This window comes from Porites lutea, chromosome 12, assembly GCF_958299795.1.
Source record: "Porites lutea chromosome 12, jaPorLute2.1, whole genome shotgun sequence".
In the NCBI taxonomy this organism is placed as follows: Eukaryota; Metazoa; Cnidaria; class Anthozoa; order Scleractinia; family Poritidae; genus Porites; species Porites lutea.
Genome location: NC_133212.1, coordinates 6,014,504 through 6,034,814, shown reverse-complemented (window position 1 = coordinate 6,034,814; position 20,311 = coordinate 6,014,504). Strand labels below are relative to the sequence as shown.

The following is a 20,311-nucleotide window of genomic DNA, read 5'->3' as shown; positions in this document are numbered from 1 at the left end:
TAGGTGGGCAGTTTCCCAGAAACCTAAATTGATCCATAAGTATTTCGGCAAAAATACGTTTATAAACTCTTGTTGTTCCATTGAAAACGGTCCCCGTTTTGAGACTCTAATGGACTGATCCGTTTTCATGAGACCAAAACGGCTAAAAAAGACCATACCGTTTGTAGTACACACCTATATAGCTTACAGAGGGTATTACCCCCTGGTATGTTGTCACTAATTGCAGAGAAAATCTTTCCCCAAAGATTGAAGCAGCAGACGTACATCAAGTAAGGCATCTTCAAAAGAATATACCGATGAACAGCTAAACTATTACAGAATTTGTTATCTAACTACTGATATATTAACAAAATTGGGTCTTGGTCATGCTTTAACATGCTTGTGTTGGGAAGTCAATGTTTTTACTTCATAGACCGTGTTATCTACACTATCACTGATAATTTTTCCCCCTCTGAACTAATTTGCTACTTGCAGGTTTGATTTTCCAAAAAGGTTCCAAGCATCACAGGTGCATCAAATATGGCCTCTTTAAACGAATATACCGATGAACAGCTAAACTATTACAGAATTTGTTGTGTAACTACTGATATACTAGCGGAGGGTCTGAGAGAAATATTTAAACAAGAATGGGACAAACTGTACAAAACAACAAAAGGAGAATGGAAAGACGAGCCTCGTAATGGAATGGACTTTTATAACGGAGAGTCCCCTCGAAATCAAAAAAGAAACGCTCGTCTTTTGGCCACTATGAAAAACGGAAACAGAGAGGAATGGGACTGCACAATGCTGTTTTACGCCATCCTTTTCTCTGATTGCGTCGGGCCACGTCTTAGCGCAATAGTCAAAAAAAATGTAGATGATCTAAGAAATTTCAGGAATGAAGAATTCGCTCACATGCCACAAGGTAGTCTCTCCGAGATCGTTTTTCAGAATGCTATTAACAAAGTTGACGTTGCGTTTCAAGCGCTTAGTCTTCCCACTGTAAAAATTCAAGACCTAAAATATCAGAAAACGTTTCCGACAAGACATTTAACAAAGGTCCTCAAAGAAGTTGATAAACTGAAACAAGATGTTCAAGAAAAAGAGAGTCAGCGCCAGGTCCTTGAAGATCAGCTCCAAAATGAAGCACCCTCATTTTGTGTTCTCCCTCCTAAACCTTCGCATGAAATCGGTGGTCGTGAAAGGGAAGTAGCAAAAATAGTCCAACAGCTGAGGAAACTTAATGAGTCCAGTGACAACAGGTTGAGTTATCTATACATCTCAGGGAATCCTGGAAGCGGCAAATCACAGCTAGCTGGCCTAGTAGCTGAGAGATTCTTTGACGACCTCATAGTAATGCCAGGCGGGTCTTCATTTGTAATGACCTTAAATGCTGCAAGTCCAGATTCACTTCTGGAGTCCTATGCCTCATTTGCTCGCCATTTAAAGTGCCCAGACTATTCAGTTATGGAAACCCTTAGCTCAAAGGATTCGACCGTGGACGAAAAGATCACTAGTCTTAAGATGCTTGTCGCTGTAAAAGTTAAGTGTTACACGTCGTGGCTACTGGTGGTTGACAATGTCACTACTCTGTCTTCAGTGCATGTCCATTTACCACAGTTTGAAAACGAGGCTTGGGCAAGGGGCCAGTTGCTGATTACGACCCAGGACACAACATCAATTCCCTCAAAAAGCTCTTTTGTTAATCACATCTCGGCAAGCAAAGGTATGGAGCCCAGTGACGCCCGTTCATTATTGTCCAAGCTTTCTGGTATCCCAGATAGCCACCTGCTGGGAACATTAGCACAAAGACTGGACTATCAACCTCTTGCTTTAGCAGGCGCTGCCGTCTTTGTTAAAGAGATTCGGCAGGACAAAGTATCTACGCATTTTGGGTGGGAGGAATACCTGAAGATCTTAGAAAAAGGCAAACGACAGAAAACGGAGAATACACTTGTTGACACCAATCCAATTTATCCAAATTCAATGACCAAAGCAATAACTTTAGCCGTGGAAACACTGATTGGATCCGACAAATTTCAAAAACACCTTTTCACTTTTCTTGCTTTCTGCGCTCCACGACCATTGAACGTCGACATAGCAGTTAGTTACATCATGAACGCACATGAAGAGTCTGATGAAGCGGACAAAGAATTCATTCGCATGAGATTAAAAAGAAGCTCACTTCTGCTGTTCCAAGATGAAGAGGGTTGCTGTTTTATTCGACTTCACCAGGTTGTGCATGATGCTATAAAAACTGTAACAAAAGAGTGTCCAGAAAGTCAAACCGATGAGGTCGTTAGTGGGGTCATTACATCATTTAACCAATTTATCGTCGCAATTCCACCAGAGAATATGAGACTGAACACCAGACACATAGCTCCACATTTGAAAGCTTTAACTATGGTAACTGACAAAGTGTTTTTGCGAGATAATTTCTTTCAAGTTCATGATAAGGACATTTCCAAAAAATGCAAAAACCTTGGAAATATTTGTCAAATGCATTGTGAATTCGAAGGAGCAAAAACATATTTTGAATATTCACTCACTTTTAAGCCTCAAGAGCTTGGTCCGGAACATGTTAATGTTGCAGGAAGCTATAGTAACTTAGCTTTAATTTACCAGAAATTAGGTGACTTCGAGCAAGCCAAGGAGTATCAGCAACGTGCTCTAGACATCAAACTGGACAAGCTCGGCCCGGAACATGTTAGTGTTGCAGGAAGCTATGGTAACTTAGCTTCAGTTTACAAGAAATTAGGTGACTTCGAGCAAGCCAGGGAGTATCAGCAACGTGCTCTAGACATGAAACTGGAGAAGCTCGGCCCGGAACATGTTAGTGTTGCAGGAAGCTACGGTAACTTAGCTTTAATTTACAAGAAATTAGGTGACTTTGAGCAAGCCAAGGAGTATCAGCAACGTTCTCTGGACATTTACCTGAACAAGCTCGGCCCGGAACATGTTGATGTTGCAAGAAGCTATAATAACGTAGCTTTAATTTACCAGAAATTAGGTAACTTCGAGCAAGCCAAGGAGTATCAGCAACGTGCTTTAGACATCAAACTGGACAAGCTCGGCCCGGAACATGTTAGTGTTGCAGGAAGCTATGGTAACTTAGCTTTAATTTACCAGGAATTAGGTGACTTCGAGCAAGCCAAGGAGTATCAGCAACGTGCTTTAGACATCCAACTGGATAAGCTCGGCCCGGAACATGTTGATGTTGCAAGAAGCTATAATAACTTAGCTTTAATTTACCAGAAATTAGGTGACTTCGAGCAAGCCAAGGAGTATCAGCAACGTGCTCTAGACATCCAACTGGACAAGCTCGGCCCGGAACATGTTAGTGTTGCAGGAAGCTATAATAACTTAGCTTCAATTTACCAGAAATTAAGTGACTTCGAGCAAGCCAAGGAGTATCAGCAACGTGCTTTAGACATCCAACTGGACAAGCTCGGCCCGGAACATGTTGATGTTGCAAGGAGCTATAATAACTTAGTTTTAATTTACCAGAAATTAGGTGACTTCGAGCAAGCAAAGGAGTATCAGCAACGTGCTTTAGACATCAAACTGGACAAGCTCGGCCCGGAACATGTTAGTGTTGCAGGAAGCTATGGTAACTTAGCTTCAGTTTACCAGAAATTAGGTGACTTCGAGCAAACCAAGGAGTATAAGCAACGTGCCCTGGCCATCATAGCAGACAAGCACGGCCTCAAAAAAACACCAAATAAGGTAAGGACTGCTAACAAACGCAAAACTATATTATGGAAATTATATTTCTTCTTGAAATATAATTCTTGAAGGGTTATCGCGTTGGCGCTGTGTCTTTGAAATTTGTTAAAATCTAAAGACTGAACTTTTTAGGCTTTTTTTTACAGCAGCATATGTTGTGTTTTAAACTGCAGGGATCTTCGATGTATTCTTTCTTCCGCAGTACCGGTCTATGAAATTCATATGTTCTTTATCAATAATTTTAATTTGATAAACTCAAAAACGTTTTTCATATGTTAATTATGGAATCGATATTTGGGACGTTGGTAAAACAACTCTTAATTCAGGTTTGACCATAACAGTTTCCTTAGCGCTCTGTTCCTGCCTTCCGTATCTTTAAGTTTCTTCTAATGAAAAAAAACCTGTTAGTCCTTGCAGATTACTCATGGAGCTGAAAGGCACTTATCGCAATCCAGGAAAGAAGATGATGACGATGAGGATGATGATAAAGGCAGTAGTAAGGAAGGTAAAGCAAAAATCATTGTTACGTTAAAAATGTCTCCTCCTGCTAACTTTTAACAATATTAATCAAGGGCACGTTCCTTTTAGAAACAATCCGATAAGGTTTAATCGTTGCACAATCTTACAGTCTTTGGACTTGACGCGACAAAGGGAACGTGAGTCAAAAACCCGGAGATGGATTCTTCAGCGTTCCAAAAGTATTTGTGTAAAACGCCTGCAATAACGTATAATGCTCGACAGGTGTAATTTTTTTGGACCCATGCCCAAACAAACTCATTAATTGTGAATCTATAAATGCGGATTTAGATATAATCTATCACCAAATCTATTGGGAGTGTGTTTTTAGTTGTAGCAAAGAAATTCAAAATCCACGTTTGGATGATTGTCTCAAAGAAAAGTGTCCTAGGTCAAAAGTCAGCTACATACAAATAGAAATTTTCAGGCAAACACAATTTCCGATTTGGGGCTGCTTATTCGGGCAAACTACAGATGGAGTTCAACAGCGCGATTTACTAAAGCCATTTTCAATTTTGCTAACCTCAAGATCCAAACATTGTTTGCCTTTTATGGTATCAAGGAGGCTTACAGCCCAGGCAAACGCAGTAGAAAACCATTTATCTTCTTTAAATAAACGAGTACGAAGCGAATTAGGGGTTCCACTGATCCCAGATACAATACATTAGGGGCGGTTACACCAGACGTGTCCCCCAAAGCTCCCATTGGGGAAATAGCCTGGGTTGGGTTCACACTGGGTAATTGATCACTGTCATGGTTGCGGTTACACAGTGATAAATAGCCCAATGGGAAGAAAAAACGTAAACCCAGTTTTGAGGTAAACGTTGTTGCAAACATTGAAGGCTTACATAATCTTATTAATAACACCCGCTCCACATTAATTAAGCTTAGAAAGAGAGATTCCGTGTTAAATTTTGAGACTAAAAAGGACGACGTTGACTTCATTTTTTTAAAGAAAGACAAATTCTCGCTCAGAAGTCAAAAGTACTGGTTTACAAAAGTGTTTGCAACGACTTTATAAGGAAATAATCCTTGAACACATGTAAAGAAAACTTACGAGTGTTTTGAGGAGCTTTTATATGCAAAAGTGTAAAATACAGAAAAACATTCACAGCAGCGCTCAAAATGCTGCTGAGGTTTCGCAGCCCAGTTTGGCGCTGGATTTGGCACCAAGACGGACTCAGCACGTTAACAAAACGTGATTTCAACTTTTTAGTACGTTTCGACCTCTCGTGATTGGTTGAGCCGCCTTAGATTGGTATTGTCCAACAGACCTTACTTCGGGAACTGTCATGGGTAATTCTTTTGTTCTGATTGATGTATCCATGGAAATTTCACCGAGGAACTGACTTTCACCTTGGGAAAATCGGTCACACAAAAAGCCGCTTTCCCGTGGGCAACAGCCATTTGCCGGTGGGGAAAATGGTTCCATTTTAGGTCGCATAAAAAGGATATGTTATGGTCAAAGTTTGACTTTTCTCGTATCTTGTGCATTGTAAGTTTAATTTCTCTTTTCTTTCACAGACAAAAGAGCTAACAGAGACAAACACAATGCTGGACAAACAAAACAGCAGATGGCTAAGAAAGGTTCAGATGCTGATAGTGATGTGTCATCTGAGGGAGATGGTTGCCTGGATTCACAGGAAGAGGATCACAGATCTGACAGCTTTGCATCTTTGGATGGTGAGATATTTTGAACCTTTGATCCCCAATATCTGTCTTTGTCCGCTGCTGTTACTGTGATCTAGCCTGTTTTTAGCAACCCCATCCTCTCAAACATGATGGAGCTTAAGCAAAGACATTTACGAGCAACGCATGTCAACCGGAAGTGAGGCCATTTTTCTTTTAATATGCCTTAATGCTTATAACAAATTTGTATCGCTAAATATCTTTACTCTTATAGAGACGATCTGCCCGAAAATTTGGGCGCAACCACTACCCATGAACGGCAAAAAGTTCACTTCCGGTTGATGTGCGTCGCTCAAAAACGCCTTTGCTTAAGCTCCCTAATTTGTTTAAAGGGAGTGGTTAGCTATACACAGGCTACTGTGCCCTAGTTGCATCACCTTGCCTGTCGTTTTTTTCTGCCTCTACTGTGCTTCTTCAGTTCTCTCTTTGCCTCTCCGCTACTTTCTTTCCGCTTGCTTTCGTCCCTGCATCACCATCATGTGTAACAGCTGTAGTTACATCAGCCGAACAAGAAGCGGGAAATGTTAAAGTCAAGTAACGTCTGTTATAAAGGGTACTACTGTATAATGGACTCCTAATCATCTGCTGCAACTGCTCCAAAGATATGAAACGTCTTACTGGACTATATTAGGAAAGGGAAGAATTTCGATAAGTTTAAGAAACTTCTTCGTACTACTATTTTCGAGAAGCGTACAGCGAGGTTCTTTTATTTTCTACTTTTATTTCCTTTTTTTTCCTTCTTGCTCGGTTTTGGGAATCCTAAATTATTGATGTAGCAATTGAAAGTGTAAATAATTTCAGTTAATACAATAGGTAGTACGACGTTTGTGCTATATAGGTTTATTTTTGTGTATGCGCATTTGATCATATACATATGTTGAAATGCGCTATAAAGGTATCAAATATTATTATAATTATAATAATAATAATAATAATTATTATTATTATTATCATTATTATTATTATTACACTTACTTGACTGCGTAATATGGTCTTGAATTGTTCACTTTTATGCTCTACATGGGAGTACGTCACTGCTTTCTTTGCAAGATTACAATTCACCACAGTACCTCTTTGATGCTCTTATCATTATCATCATCATCAACAACAACATCATCACTGTCATTATCTTTGTTTTTATTATCCTCATCATAACGACCTGTATTGCATCATCTGGCTCATTATTTCTTGTTCATAAAAGAATGTCCTTAAAGATATAATTCCATGTATGGAGAAAGTTCATTGCAGTTGACACTTCGTTCCTTGTTTTCATTTATCTTGTTGTCCTGTCGAGGACATAAGACAAATTCCTGGCCTTACTTTTTACGTAAAAGAAAAGAGGTGACATAAAGCATATATTTTCCATCTTAAATTATACGACAACAACAATAGCGCTATCGTATTACTGAAACGGTTTTCTCTATGTTTTCGCATAGCAGAAGATGCAACAACTTTGAAACTTGAAGATGCCCTTAATGCAGACGAAACATCAAGGGAAGATGAGGATAAATTACCACAAGAAGCACGTGGGCTAAAAGACTTGTGGGAAGGAGATGAAGGAAAGGAGTCCTGGGACGAGGACGAGGCCGAGAATGAGGACGAGCACGAGCAAGAGCAAGAGGGTGTTGACGACGACAACGACGACAACGAGAATGAGGACGAGGACTCGAACGAGGACGAGCACGAGCAAGAGGGCGACGACGAAGACGACGACGAGGATGAGGACGCGAACGAGGACGCGGGCGAGCACGCGCATGAGGGCGACGAGGACCGGGCTGAAATGAAGAGAACGTCAACATTGTTTTTACAAGGTTAGAAATCATGGCAGCTTCATAAAACTAATAAAATATGGAGTATCGTAGGTGAAATCCAAACACCTAGCACTGCTGTAGCAAATCATCATCATCTCGTGTCAACGTTTGACTTTTCTCGCATCTTGTTCATTATAAGCTTAATTACTCGTTCCTTTCACAGACAAAAGAGCTGAGAGAGACAAACACAATGCTGGACAAGCAAAACAGCGGATGGCTAAGAAAGGTTCAGATGCTGATAGTGATGTGTCATCTGAGGGAGATGGTTGCCTGGATTCACAGGAAGAGGATCACAGATCTGACAGCTCTGCATCTTTGGATGGTGAGATATTTTGATCCTCTGATCCCCAATATCTGTCTTTGGCTGCTGCTGTTACTGTGATCTAGCCTGTTTTTAGCAACCCCCTCCTCTTAAACATTATGGAGCTTAAGAAAAGACGTTTTTGAGCAACGCACGTCAACTGGAAGTGATGCCTTTAATATGCCTTGATGCTGATAACAAATTTGTATTGCTAAGTTTCTTTACTCCTCTTGAGATGATCTGCGCGAACATTTTGGCACAACCACTGCCCATGAACGGCAAAACGTTCACTTCCGGTTGATGTGCGTAGCTCAAAAAAGCCTTTGCTTACTACCTTAAATGATCGATTAAGCGCCGCTACTCGAATAAGCCCCGCACCTTTACCGAAAATAACTTATTAAACGCCGCTCTCGAATTCTCCGCCGCGGCGCTAATCTGGGTGTTAACAGATTAACGCCCCGCCTTGTTAGATATCAAAACCATATCATCAGAGAGATAAGACCTCGACCAACTCGTGAGTTCTAAAGTTTTAATGTAGGGAAACTCTTTAAACCGGATTCTTATAGCAGCTCTGAGTTCACACCTAGTACGCGCCTCACAAAAGTTTCTCTATATTCCCCTCAGTGATTTACCCGTAGCTGAAATAAGCGCCGCTCTCGAATAAGCACCGTTTTCGTATAAGCGCCGCACCTATAACTGGGAAAATGATCATTTGCGGTATGCTCCCTAATTTGTTTAAAGGGAGTGGTTAGCTATACACAGGCTACTGTGCTCCAGTTGCATCACCTTGCCTGTCGTTTTTTTCTGCCTCTACTACGCTTTTTCAGTTCTCTTTTTAAGTCTTTTCGCTACTTTCTTCTCGCCTGCTTTCATCTCTGCGTCACCATCATGTGTAACAGCTTTAGTCAAACGAGAAGCAGGAAATATTAAAGTTAATTATTATTCATTCAAAATTTTTCCCCGATTCTGATTGTCTTAAAGCACACGTTTAATTCACCATAACCAGTGATGACCAAATTTGGAAGAATTTTTAAATTTTTAGAAAAATTCTAAAAATTCTTAGAATTTTTAGCGAGGAAATGCAGCGTTCTTGCAGGTCAATGCACCGTTAACCGAGAAGACCTGGGGACGAGGTTGAGTTGTTTTGGTTGTGAACTTGAAAAATGGCGGACATTTCACTCGTTTCAAGAGTAAGAACTAGGCGAAAAAATAGCTAAAAACATGGCAAGAATAGCGAGAAGACAACTCGAAGGGCAACATCTGCTATTTGAAAAATATTTGCGGAGCTCAGCAACCTTAAACGTGCACTATCGAAGATGAACTTAACATCGATGGATCGATGGAGGCAAGCATGTTTTAGCCATGTTTTTAAACTAGGAATTATTTTGAATGAATAATAAAACAATTATTGAATTCGGCTTTCGTATCATATGAAGAATTATGGAGACCTCGAAGGGTGTTATCCGCCTTGGCCTACGGCCTCGACGGATAACACCCTCCTCGATCTTCATACTCAGCCTCATTCATTAATTGTTAATTATTATTGTTATTATTATCATCATCATCATTATCACTGCTTGTGTATTGTGGTCTTGAATTGTTCACGTGTATGCTCTATATGGGAGTATGTCACTGCTTTCTTCGCAAGGTTACAATTCACCACAGTACTTCTAAATTGGGTCACTTGACATTGAGCGTGCCCTGGTGACATCACAGCCAGACTTGGCATCAAACTATCCAAATTTTGTCACATATATTTAAGTAGGCGCATTTTTTTCAGTTACAGCTTGAAGACTTTTCCCTAGCAAATATAAACAAGGGGTACCTTCCGGCAAGTGCCAACGAGGCGAATTCGATTACCTTTTGTGGGCGTTTAAGGATTTTTTCTGCTAAAAGTTGTAAAAATAAATCACTTTACTTTTCCGCTCGCTATTATTTATCAATTAAGGGCGTGCCTTTTAGGAAGATTCCGATAAGGTTCGATGCTTAATCTTTGAGTCTTTGATTTTAGTAAAGAAACGCAAAATGTGCTTTTGGATGCTCTACAAGAAATGTACCTTAAGTCAGCTAAAACCAACAAGGAATATTTAGGGAAACACATTATGGTTTTGGGTCGCTTATAATTAGTGGTTCGTCTCATATTTTCCCGATCGTTCGAGAATGGGAACACCTGGAATAGGCTCAGTAGAAAACATGGAAAAGGCCGGGTTGCAGTCGGACGTTTGGCATAGAAAAGTCGGGATATGCGATTGGGGGTCTAAAGTATATGCACTCCACAGAAAATTTTCGTAAGCTATTTCTTCAGATAAATCAATCTTGTTCAACTCTCATTTATTTTATCCAATCAAAAGTTTCTTTAAAAAAAAAAAATTGGGGCAACATCTTGTTCCTCGTCTTGTCTCTGGCTAGTTACACCCAGTACACGGTGCTTGGTGCGGTTTAAGATGCCATAGTAACAATAATATTATTTATTATTTTGACTAGTATTAGCTTCTACATTATGTCAACCTTTTTTCGTTTTTAAAGGTGAGAAGAAGAGAAAGAAGAAGGCTGGAATTGGTTCCAATCGCTCTGGTGTTTGTACATGTCTGTAATATATGAAGTTCTCCGAATATGCCTTAGATCGAGATAATGCGGTTGCATTTATGGAAGAAGCTGTGTCAGTTTGGGACATCCCCCCCCGGGGGACATCCCCATAGGGCTTCGAATTTTGCCTTCGATCTGTTCTCTAGCTGAAATAATGTGACAAAAATATTAGACAGGAATATTGCCATGTATTTAGATCCTGAAGGGTTGACTACTACTCAGGGTAAATAGTTTCATGAGGTCCTTTTAAGGGGCTGTGTCACGGCAGTCCAGTTCATTTTGTTTAATTTTGCCAATTGCTCGCCCTCAATCGCCGTGGAACTTAAAGTAAACAAAGAAATTACATAGAAATGACAAAAATCAGAGATTGGAGACAAACAAATATGTCTCCTGAGCATTGTTTTTGAAGTTGCAAACGCCAGAGATCAACTTTGAAAAATTGTACATGTTAGGCTGAACAGTTTTCAAAAACCCTTATTTCAATCCGTTTCAATCTTGCCCATCCGTGGCATCTGTTGTATCTGTTGTGTTATTTTAACCTTCCTTTAATGTTTTAAGCGGTTATGTTTATGTTTCTCTTAATTTAACGGGCCAGGGGCGGATCCAGGATTTTTCTTAGGAGGGGGTGCACCACCAACTGACTGATGACGTAAAAAATTTTAAAAGCGAATACGAAGAAGAGGGCTTTTGACTAGGAAATAACATAATGTGAACTGCTGAGAGTACATATCAAACGATGGAGCAGATTTTGTATGTCTGTCAAGCGACTGCACAGTGTTAACTAGAAAGCGGCCGCAGGTCATCCCAGGGGGGGGGTGCGCACCCCCTGCACCCTCCCCCTGGATCCGCCCCTGCGGGCATTTTGTAATTACCTAATTTGGCCGAATTTCGTGACACAGCTCCTTTAAGTAATCAAATCAATGCTCATAGGAACTGATGCTATCGTTTAGTTTTTTTTTCTTTTTTGTAAAATTTAATGACCACGGCTTTGCTACCAGACATTCCTAAAACAAGATGATTACCAATCTATTGTGGTAAGAAGCTTTAAAATAAAAAACAGTGTTAGGAAGTATGTTAACTCTTCCTACTCTTACTCTATATGTTTTCCAAGACCCAAACTCTTCAAACGACTTTTCAAAATAGGGTAGAAATGTAATGTAAGCGGAGCTATGAAATTTGTGTCTTTTCGGTCGTTATATGGGGGAACTTGGGTCTTTTCGTAATTACAAGGGCTTCAGTATTACTTTCCCTAAAATTTTATATACAATTCAACTTAACTGAAAGTATTGTGAAAGTGAGGATTTTTCTGATTCCTCCCTCTATCACATTTTCGGATCCGAAAGTTTTAGGTTTCCTAAGAAACATAGCCTAACCTGGGCAGTGAAATGTGAAAATTAAACTTCAGCAAATCGTACGGAATTTATTATATAAGCGTCGAACAATGACTTCTACTGTACCGATCAATTCAGCAACACCCAAAGAAATGTTTTGCGTGTGTTATGGTGTGTGAATCAATTTATAGGCAATACAGTCAAAGCTCTCCTTGCGACCACTCTCGTAAGTGACCAGCTCTGGTTATGGCCACATTAATTTGTGAAACCCTGTTTGAACTGTGACTTAGACTTCAACGAAAACTTCTCGTAAGCGACCACTCAGTCTTATTTATATAAATCAAAGCTTTAATGAATAATGGTCCAAAAAATTGGCCTTAAAGTTTAGCCGAGTGTGCTGTAGGGATTCCGCCCAGAAGGCGAAATCCCGAGGAGGCATCCTAGTAGCTCGCGCGCATATATAGAAAAGTACTCAGTTGAAATATACAGTCAATATACGGAAAACAACAACAAAAATAACTTCCATTTACTTGAACAGGGGCCGCATGGAATCGTCGGGTATTGTTTACGCCCGCAAGTAAGAGATGGTTAAGATGACCGCTTACTTTATTATGAGTTGGTTGATTTTGTGACATTTATTGTACAGTCACACTTCGATACTCTCTTGTGTTATAAGTGGCATTCTGTGGAGCAGCTGTTTTGAACGTTTTGGACAAAAAGACACTCGTCAAGCGCAGATGAAGTTATAAGGTGCGTATAACTGTGTTTATTATTCATTCAAAATATTTCCCCAATTCTGATTGGCTAAAAGCACACGCATAATTCACCATAACCAGCTACTGATGACCAAATTTGGAAGAATTTTGCGATTAATCAACCGATGACGTCAAAAGTGCAGCTTCCTTGCAGGTTAATGCACCGTTAACCGAGAAGACCTGGGGACGAGGTTGAGTTGTTTTGGTTGCGAAAACAAAAATGGCGGACGTTTCACTCGCTCCAAGAGTAAGGACTAGGCGAATAATGGCTAAAAACATGGCAAGAACAGCAAGAAGACAACTGCCCTTTGGAGAATATTTGCGGAGCTGAACAGCCCTGAATGGCACTATCGAAGATGAACTTAACATCGATGGAGGTAAGCATGTTTTAGAACAAAACAATTATTGAATTCGGCTTTCGTATCATATGAAGAATTATGGAGATCTACTGCCTACGGCCTCGACGGATAACACCCTCCTCGATCTCCATAATTCTTCATAAGATACTCAGCCTCATTCATTAATTGTTAAATATATAAACATTTGGAGAGTTTGCCAGACACGGGTTTATCATTCACAAATCTTTGATTGGAAACAATTTGTCAGAAACTCCTTCTCCCTCAATGGGGAATAAGTCAACTCAGTCCACAAACAAGCAAAACGAGTCAATCAACGGCTAGTTCATCACTAGCAGAACGATGGATGATTACAGAAATTGGCCGACAATTAAATTCTGTGCTGGCGTATTCTATATAAAAAGTGAATGAGAAATAGCGAAAAATTCCAGCTTCTCATCAGATCTTTTCATATGGTTTAGAATGAAATATTCTCGAAACTTGGAATGTTTTGATCAAAGCTGTGTAAATCGAACTGACAGTTGTCTATATTCATTGTCAAGCTGACGATCGATCATTTTGGTATCGTAAGTAGTATTAAATTAAAGTGACTCGCTTCGAGTTTGAGTGTGACTCGAGGTTTCTTTATTTTACGTCATGCTGTTGAGTGGCATAGGATAGTATTAGTTAAGCAATCGCATTCTCGTGGTATACTGCGAACATCCCACTCGTGACTTGCTTTTCTAAGAAAATCGAGCCACTCGTGGGATATTTTACAAATAGTTAGTTATTTATTTATACATTTTGCCACAAAGAACAAATATTACACACAAATTTACAGGGCAGGAAAAGCTACAATAATAGCTCAACATTAAATGTAGTATTAAGTGACTTAACTTTAGTAACAGATAGAGTGGCAAGGAAGCCCAATGAAAGCTAAATAGCTTGTAGAAAATTGGGCTCCTCGCATTTAATTGTGATTTATTGTAAGGTAACATATCATGGTCAGGTGAGTTTAATTCACTCTCTCGCGATAAGGTATTTTTTTGAATGAAGTCTTGATACTGAAGAGTAACTTGTCAGTTGAGTAAGATTATGGGGAAGGGAGTTCCATAGTTTAGATCCAAGATGGAGGGTTTTGAACTGTTTGATGTTTGTTCTACAGTTATTAGCATTTCGAGTATTAAATGTGTGTACTTGGCGATTAGTAACAAAGATGGTATTGAACGTATTAGGAATATTGGTTATGCAGAATTTGCCGTGGGATTGGAACCAATCAGAAACGGCGAAGTATTTTGAAAGAATAATAATTCACATGCAAAATTGTTATGTACAGCATTTTCTGAAACAGTACCACAGGAACGTACTGCTTCCGGTCTAGTTTGAGGCTGTTTGGCCACGAGGGAAAAAGCCCTTATCCCTTCATATGGCGTACCACTCGCGAAACAAACAAACAAAAAAGGCATACAAGTGATCTTCTGGCTGCCGCTTGTTGAAAAACACTGAGTTAATACCTAAGATGTCAACCGCCAAACCCTCCATAATCTACAGTATGTAGCAGGCGGAAAATTCAAAAGGGAAATAGAATATCGGCTGATTAAATGAATGGGCATTTTTTGCCGTAAGGACTCTGAGTGGACAATAACGAAAATAAAAACGGACGTCATGTCACTGAGCCACAAAGACTTCCTGCTTTCGTGCCCACTTAGAAACTTCTTTCGCGGATAAAAAAGAACGCGCAGAACATCACCGCAGACAGTATCATCAGCATCGACAGGCTCAAAAGTTTCAAACATTTTAACCGAAAAGACAAGTAGAAAAGAAAAGAAAAGTAAAGTTCTGTAAAGCCTTCATTTTATTTCCAATTTGTATCATCACACATAAGGATTTCATCAACAGACTCAAAAGGTAGAACCACTAAATGAGCATTATAAACAGCACCACCGAAAAGTACTGCTCATAGTAGCTTTCATTTGAACAAATCATTTCATCTACAAACCCAGGGCCGCCTTGTACAGCATAGCGAACAGTACCACACTCAGGGAATTAAAGCACAGTAGCTTTCAGTTAAATGGTCACACTTTAGGACAACGAGAGACTCCAAAGTTAAGAAATATCTTGTTAGTACCCACCCATTGCTGTTACATTTCTAAGATTGATATGATCGTTTATGTTTAACTAAAGGACTGTCGAACTTGAAAATCACCAGCGCACGAGAAATTGCAAGTGAGAAAATTCAAGATTGTGGGTCTTATAATTCTTCTCTTCTTATCCTGTCCAGTTACAGGGCTTGCCCCCAAGGTCCACACATTCATCCTTTCTCAATTTTGAACTGCAAAGGTAATTTTTCTCACTACATAGATCCGGTCCAGTCATGCTTCCTTGCTTGGCTTTCAAAATAATATTATACATGTGTAAAATCACCCAACTTCATCTCCCCTCATCAGCCTTTTCTCTTGTGGGCTCCGTGAAACCCTCAAAGTATTCAAATTTTACAAGAGACCCACTCGCTCTCAATTGTTTAAAAACGACGAGTTAAAGTCACATGCGGACCGCAAAGCCATCCATAACCAACGGTATTCAGCAGGCGGCAAAGAGGGAAATTCAATATCTGCTGATTAAAGTGCATTCTTGATGTAAGGACTGAGTGAAAAGTGATGAAAATAAAAGCGTACGTCATGTCATACTGGGGCATAAAAACTTCCTGCTTTCGTTAAGAAAGTAATTCCCTTCGTTATTCAAGCCCAATTTGATTGAAATCGCAGACAGTGTGGACATTGAGTACATACAATCAGAAGTTGTGTAAACAAATTGTATTTTTTTTACAGTCGAGAGAAACGGTACTTTAAAGGTATGTTAGAGCTGACAGTTAAGGATCTTTGGTGTGTCCTAGAATAGAGTAGAAAGGTATTATGTGCATGGTGTTACAAACTCTGGAATTGATGAAAACGACATGCGGCTTTTCGTTGATTGTTTTTATTAAGAGTCTACATACAGACGTGTACAGAGATAACAATTAAGACTCCAGTACAGTATTATCTTATTTTCCGGCCGGGAGTCTGATCTATTTTACAAACTAAACTCGTGCGCCATTGGTTATCTTGCTTTGATACATGGATTTAGCGTGCTACTCAATCTTCTCATCGAAGTTATAAATTAGAAATGTGATTTGTAGCTTGAAGAGTTAAATCAAATCTAAGCATCCATACTGACCATTTATATCACTTTTTGTGCACGTCACCTCACTTCAAACGGGACGCTGTCAAAGCGTTCACTTGGGCGCATGGTAGCCAATTGTAATTGTTAATATAATTCCAAATCTAGTGGAATTGTGAAGGCAAACACTAGATTTGGGACCAAAAATGTACCAAGCAACCGTCGGCGACAAAATTAGTTGAGATACTTTGCCCTAAAGGGACTTTCTGACGTTTTACTGACTTCAAAAGGGGAAAATAAAGCTCTTTCTTCCCCCTCCCCTCCATACAATGTTGTGCCGCTGTTTGAGCTACCTTTAGAAAACAATAAACACCCCAACTTTGAATGGAGGGGAGGGGGAAGGGTGTGGATTGTTTTGTTTGTAAAGTTGACCTATTTGAGTACAATATCTCCACAATTTTGTCGCAGATTTGAGTTTTTACGCAGATCAAAAGGTGTTTTAACGTTAAAAAGAGAACCATTTTATTGAATATTATGTCATTATACTATAAGCAAAGTATTTTTATATTTTACTGCGTTCATTGCCTTTCACTTTCCACGTTTTATTTTTTACTTGTATACCATTTTTAAACGCCTTTTAACCTCGAAAATAGCACTTAAAAAGGTTATTCAGTACAATTGCTTGCTACGTATATACGTATAAAATGCTTCTTTCATTGACGGTTGTTACTTTAACAGCCAGATGTTATCACAATTTCCATTGCTTGCATTTTAATTGTTTAACACTTAGTTTAGATCCAAGATGGAGGATTGTGAACTGTTTAATGTTTGTTCTACAGAAATAAGGTCGGTGGTTATTAGCATTTCGAGTATTATATATAGGTGTGTGTGTGTGTGGTGATTGGTAACAAAAATGATATTTAAAGTATTAGGAATATGGTAAGCGCCAGTTGGTTATTAAGAATTTGCGGGGAATTGGAGCCAGCCAGAAATGGCGAAGTATTTTGAGAGAATAATAATTTACGTGATACCACTCGAAAGCGTGCAGAAATAGTATGTACAGCATCTTCTGAAACAATACCACAGGAATGTACTGCTCAGAGCTTTTCTTTGAATTTTTAAAAAAACTTGAAAACTTGAAAATGAACCGCCGGCGGGCCGTAGAAACTGTCGTCAGCTTTCTCGATAGCTTCTATTACTCGCGTGAAACTTGCATGACAAACTTTAAGATCATAAGTCATCCATTGTCTCATTGTTTAATCTTCTCGTCTAGTTCGAGGCTGTTTGTCCACGAGGGACAAATTCTTATCCCCTCATATGGCGCACCACTCGCGAAAGAACAACAACAAAAAATGACTTACAAGTGATCTACTCACTACCACTTGTTGAAAAACACTGGATTAATGCCTGACATGTAAACCACCAAACCCTCTATAATCTACGGTATGCGGCAGGCGGCAAATTGAAAAGAGAAATCGAATATCTGCTTATTAATGGGCACTTTTTGGTGTAAGGACTCTGAGTGGATAATAATATATAATGGCGAAAAAAAAAGGACGTCATGTCACTGAGCCACAAAGACTTCCTGCTTTTGAACCCACTTAAAAACTTTCACAAATAAATGACGTCGTAAGTGACACCTATTATTAGTATCAATATTAAAAATTTGAAAAGCAGGGTTCAAAACGTTACAGACATTTTTGCTACACAAAAAGAATATTTATGGTGAAAACCCCATCTCAATCGGATAAAATGGCGTGAAGTTACAGCTAATTAAGGGAAATCAAATTTACCGCCAAATGACCACATATGGTCAAAAGTAGGAGTATTTTAAACGCGAGAAAAATGAATGTATTGGCACAGGAGCAAGGACAAAGTTACATAAAATCAAAATTATAGTTTTTTCCACTTAGTGTTTGTGGTGTTGTGACGCGTTTTTCATCACGAAATAGGTCAATGTGACGTCACATCACATCATCATCACTAGCTTTCGTTTGGACAACTCATTTCATGTACAAACCCAAATTAAAAGCTAAGCTACCTTGTACAGCATAATGAACAGTACCAGCTTTCAGTTGAATGGTAATTCTTTAGGATAACGAGAGACTCCAAAGTTAAGAAATATCTTTTTAGTATCCACCCATTGCTGTTTCATTTCTAAGATTGATATGTTGATTTATGTTCTACTAAAGGACTGTCGAGCTTGAAAATCACCAATGGTCGAGAAATGTCAAATGAAAAAATTCAAGATTATTCCGGGGTCTTATAATTCTTCTCTTCTTTTCCTGTCCAGTTACTGAACTTGCCCCCAAGGTCCACACATCTACCCTTTCTTAATTTTGACCTGCAAAGGTAATTTTTCTCACTGCATACATCCGGTCCAGTCATGCTTCCTTGTTTGGCTTTCAAAATAATATTATACATGTGTGAAATCACGCAACTTCATCTCCCGTCATCAGCCTTTTCTCTTGTGGGCTCCGTGAAACCCTCAAAGTATGCAAATCATACAAGAGATCCATTGGCTCTCAACTGTTTAAAATCGACGAGTTAGTGTCACATGCGGACGGCAAAGCCCTCCATAACCAACGATATTTAGCAGGTGGCAAAGAGGGAAATCAAATATCTGCTGATTAATGCGCCTTCTTGATGGAAGGACTCTGAGTGAAAAGTGAGGAAAAAAAAAAAACCTTCGTATACCTCACGTCACTGGGGAATAAAAACTTCCAATTCCCATTCCCTTCGTCATTCAAGCCCAGTTTGACCGAAATCGGAGACAGTGAGTACTAGCCTGTGTACAGACGTCCCCCCTCCCTCAGAAAAAAATGGGGGATGTTCTCCCGATTTTTTTCCGGAGGGAGGGGAGGGGGGGTTTGGTGGGGAACATTTGATGTGTCCTAGAGTGTAGTACAGAAAGGTACTATGGGCAAGGTGTTACAAACCCTGGAATTGATGAAAAAGACGTTAACCAACGACTTCGAGCACTGAGTAGCTAAGATATACATTAATACCTAGTTTGTTTTGATTAAGAGTCTACATATAGGCATGTACAGGGATAGTAATTAGGCGTACTCATAACATAGACTCCAGTACAGTGCTATCTTATTTTCCTGCCAGTCTGATCTGTTTTACAAATTAAACTTGTGTGCCATTGTTTCTCTTTCTTTGATACATGGATTTAGCGTGCTACTCAATCATCTCATCACAGTTATAAGTAAGAAATGTGATTTGTAGCTTGAAGAGTTAAATCAAATCTCAGCATCTTTCTAAGTGACTTATATCACTTTTTGTGCACGTCACCTCACTTCAACCAGGACGCTATCAAAGCGTTCACTTGCGCGCACGGTAGTCAATTATAGCTAGTAGTATAATTCCAGGAACAAAAAGTATGTAATCCAGCTAGTGGGATTGTAAAGGCAAACACGAGATTTGGGACCAAGAATGTCCCAAGCAACAATCGGCGACAAAATTAGTTAAGACTGACTTCGCCCTAAAGGGGCTTTCTGACGTTTTACTGACTTCAAAAGGGGAAAATAACGCTTTTCTTCCCCCATCCCACCCTACAGAAAACAATAAACACCCCAACTTTGAATGGAGGGGAGGGGGAGGGGTGTGGATTCTTTTGTTCTGTGAAGTTACCCTATTTGAGTTTCTACGCAGATCAAAAGGTGTTTTAACGTTAAAGAGAGAAACATTTTCTTGAATATCGTGTCATTATACAAGCCAAGTATTTTTATATTTTACCGCGTTTATTGCCTTTCACCTGTCATATGATAAAATGTGGACTGGACTGGATTGGTAAAACATGGACTGGATTGATAAAACTTGGATTAATAAAACATGGACTGATAAAGCATGGATTAATAAATCATGTATTTATGACCAAATAAGAAGGGGTCTTTTTCCTAGGTTTTATAGGATATGAATATGACAAACATGACTTAGGTACGGATGTTCCAGTAGCTTCTGCTTTCCGTCACGCAACATTTCTGGTCGGAAATGAAATTAAATGAGGCGAGTTATATTTTATCTTACTTTTTATCAAAAGGGTCATTTCATTTTGTCAACAATAAAAGTGTTTCGTGTAAAATAGACAGTTCCATTATTCAAACTGTCAAAGACCATGGAA

At 39.4% G+C, this 20,311-nt stretch overlaps 1 protein-coding gene across 1 annotated transcript in view; it reads left to right on the top strand.

Annotated features, from left to right (window-relative positions):
• Window positions 1-20,311, top strand: part of LOC140953615 (uncharacterized) — a 107,232-nt gene continuing 86,921 nt past the window's right edge. The window contains exons 1-5 of the mRNA XM_073403032.1: window positions 1-3,705; window positions 4,114-4,210; window positions 5,746-5,904; window positions 7,350-7,721; window positions 7,885-8,043. Coding sequence (XP_073259133.1) covers window positions 520-3,705; window positions 4,114-4,210; window positions 5,746-5,904; window positions 7,350-7,721; window positions 7,885-8,043 — 3,973 coding nt within the window. The 5' untranslated portion in view covers window positions 1-519. The remainder of the gene's footprint in view (window positions 3,706-4,113; window positions 4,211-5,745; window positions 5,905-7,349; window positions 7,722-7,884; window positions 8,044-20,311) is intronic.